This window comes from Quercus robur, chromosome 6 (assembly GCF_932294415.1).
Source record: "Quercus robur chromosome 6, dhQueRobu3.1, whole genome shotgun sequence".
Lineage (NCBI taxonomy): Eukaryota > Viridiplantae > Streptophyta > Magnoliopsida > Fagales > Fagaceae > Quercus > Quercus robur.
This window is the reverse complement of record NC_065539.1, coordinates 3,644,267-3,647,627: the sequence shown is the minus strand read 5'-3', so window position 1 is coordinate 3,647,627 and position 3,361 is coordinate 3,644,267. Positions and strand designations below refer to the sequence as shown.

General features: G+C 38.1%; 1 protein-coding gene across 1 annotated transcript; it reads right to left on the bottom strand.

Annotated features, from left to right (window-relative positions):
• Positions 1 to 211: 211 nt before the first annotated feature.
• On the bottom strand, positions 212 to 2,653 carry LOC126732346 (uncharacterized). Its single transcript, XM_050435124.1, has one exon. The coding sequence runs from the start codon at positions 1,975 to 1,977 to the stop codon at positions 547 to 549; it is 1,431 nt and encodes a 476-aa protein (XP_050291081.1). The 5' UTR covers positions 1,978 to 2,653; the 3' UTR covers positions 212 to 546.
• Positions 2,654 to 3,361: the final 708 nt, after the last annotated feature.

The window sequence follows — 3,361 nt, the reverse complement described above, 5'->3', positions numbered from 1 at the left end:
TCATTCTTCGTTTTCAGATATGATAGAAATTTCAGAAGAGAAGGTACGAGGGAGATACATCATACATACAGAGAGAGAGAGAGAGAGAGAGAGAGAGAGAGACTGTTTGATGGGTTTGTTTTGTATCCACTTTGATCCAAATTTCCTCCTTATAATAATAGTCAAACTCAGAAACCCATGTACAGCTAGCCATGAAAGGCCACGCAGTCTATAAGGCAAAAATAAACAGCATTTTACTATTGAAGTAAAGAGAATAATAAACACAGAAAACAGACCATGGTCTTTCGTTCGTATATGAATGTATGAAAATGACCAAAAAAAAGAAAAGAAAGAAAGAGAATCAAAAGAAGAGGCTATTATTTACATATAATTAAGAGGAAAGTTAACAAGAAAAAAAAAAAAACCAAAAAAGGTGTTTTGATTTTGTTGGTGGTCATGGTTTATAAGATGGACAACACCAACATTTTCTTCCAAGCCATATATCTTTATACCGCTACCTCATTCTTTCTTTTTTTGGTGATATATATATATATATTTTGGTTATGCCTAATCTGATGAACAAATCCATGATTCCACCATACCTTCACTTCTTGTAGCTACATTCTCTGACCCTTTATCGCCATGATGAAAATCTGACGAAGAAGCAGAAGCAGCAGCCGAGTAATTCAACTTTCCATTATTAGTAACCCTCTCTGAATTACTATAACTTCCATTGAGTCCCGTGTCGTTGGTCCAGTTGGTTGGAGGAGGATTATTGTTGTTGCTGTTGTTGTTGTTGTCGGTCCGAGACAATGTTGTTCCATCCGAAGAAACTATGTTTGGAAGCCCACTCATGAGTTGTGTACTAACATGGTGGTGGTGGTGCTGCTGCTGTTGCTGTTGCTGATGATGATGTGGATGTTGTTGTTGTGTCAACCCAAATTCTTCTAAAACACTAGTGCCCATCTTAAGATGTGAGTGATCATTGGATGGAATTTCCATAGAGCCACCCTGAGGTTTAGAGCCAAGATTGTGTATGTTGGGTGAATTGGAAAGTGAGAATTTAGGTTGGGCTTGAAGGAGGGATTGGAAGTTGAGAATTGGGCTTTGCATGTTCATGTTGAGAAGATTATGGTGTTGGTAAGTTGAATTAGGAGCATTAGTAGTGGGATTAGAACCTAAAGCATCAATCATTGAAGTAGTAGAAGAAGTGGAAGAAACAAATGGGAGAGGCTGAACTTTTTGAGCAAAAGGTCTTAAAAGATATGGAGGGGGTGAAGGGTCTAAACCTGTTGGCCCTGATGATCTCAAAGAAGAAGATGTGCCAAAGAGATCAAGGCGGCTTCTTGGGAACGGTGAGGAAGTGAAGGGTGGTGCGGGAATCCCAGTAAATTCCTGAACCATGGCTCGGAAATTTGTGGTGTCTGTGGTCAGAACAGTAGTGGGTGCACGCCTTGAGGCTCTGGACCTCTTTTTTGGGTTCCGAACCATGTTGTTGTTGCTGGGCTGTGCTTGATCGTTTGCTGAAGTGGAGGAAAGTGAAGCACGCGAAGCATTTTGTTGCTGATCAGCTTGGGGAGGGATCTGAATGTTGTGAAAAGTAGGGGCTCTGGTTTGTTGTCCACCTAATTGGTTGGTCAAGAATGGCTGGCTAGAAGCTGAGGATGAGGGAGTTATTAAGCCGCCAAGATCGGTGGGATTTGGGTCAGATCTTGGTGTTTTGGACCACACCATATCGAAATTCAGCAGGGAATTTGGGTTTGAGAGTGGGTTTTGAACTGACCGTGCTGTTGATGATGAAGGGTCGAAGTAGTTTGATAGAGGATCAAACATCGTGTGGGTTTGGTGGTGTGGCTGTTGATGTGGATGAGCTTGGTTAGACAATGAACCAACATGGCCAGGCGGGTTCAAGAAGGCCGAGATCGATTCGGCGCGTGAATCATACTCTTCATCACCGCCACTTGAAGATTGCATACTGCCACTATTACCAGAATCCATGACAGAGAGAAAAAGACAACAACAAAGAGATAGAGCCAACAAAACCACAACACAAAGGGAAAGACGTAAGTTTGAGAGACAGAGATATGGAGAGAGCTAGAGCTGCAGAGAGATTTGCTTACTCACTTACTTATATACACAAACCCATTTAAGAGGAAGCTACAAAACAAAGCATGAGGTAATAATATCATAAAGACCCAGAGAGAGAGAGAGAGAGAGAGATATCAGATAAGAGAGAGATCTTTCTGGAAGAAGAGCTTTCAGAAAGTACCCATGTCTTAAAGGCTCTGATCTGGAAACTCAGACAGTGGCTTTGCGTGCTTTTGCTTTGTCTTTGAGCAACAGGGGTATGTGTAAAGAAGAGAGAATAATAAACAACCCACGGATCATGAAATTGATGGTTGAAGAAGAGCTACACAAATGAAAGCCCTTTGGTTTTGGTTTTGGTTTTTTACTATTATGGGGTTAAGGTGGATTAGGGTTTCAAAGGGCTTATAGTGCCAAAAAAAAAAAAAAAAATTGAGAGAAAAGAAAGAGAGGAATGGTTCTCTATAGCCTTTTCTTCTCTAGCTAGAGGCTGCTTGTGTCTAAGGTTCCACTCAAAAAGATCAGGGTGGGGTAGCCATAGAAAGAGAGAGAAAGAGAGAGAGGTTTTGATAGGGGGAGGCTTACTGGTCAAAGTAAGTGAGAGTTGTGGTTCTGATTCGTAGTGTGAAATGAAGAAAAATATATGAGATTAAGGGAGCTGTTAGAATATATAATTTTAAAAAAAAATCTTATTATTTATTTATTTCTCAATCTGTTTCTATTTAATATTACTATTTGTTTATTTATTTTTTGGAATAATGAGGTGGGCAAGCAACCAAATTAGGGAAGATGGTTGTTGAATGATATAAAGGAAAGAGAACCACCGTCACCACCATTACTTTTCAAAGTCCTGTACTAAATTAAAAAAAAAAAAAAATTTTTACTAAAATAAAATAAGCTATTAATAAATCTAAGAAATGGGTATTTAAAATAATGGCAAATCAATTTATAGTACTTATTTAATAATTCCGTCTCTTCCTTTTAGGGTTAGGTTAAAGGATGGCCAAAGTAACTACCTCGTTTCATTATTTTCTTTTTCACACTGATTGGTTTATAAATTAAAATAATGTAATAAAAAAATTAGTACAATTTTTTTTTTGCTTCATAATTGACCAAGTCAGAAAACCATGGTATAATAATATTATTGTGAATAATATTATTGTGTATGAAATTCTCAATATCTTTATGTTATTATTGAGGAGCATCAGAGAATCTTTCACAGTCTCTCCCTGCTGAAAAATGTAGATGGAAAATCATCATATTTCTCCTGTTATGTTCTACTTTACATGACATTTAT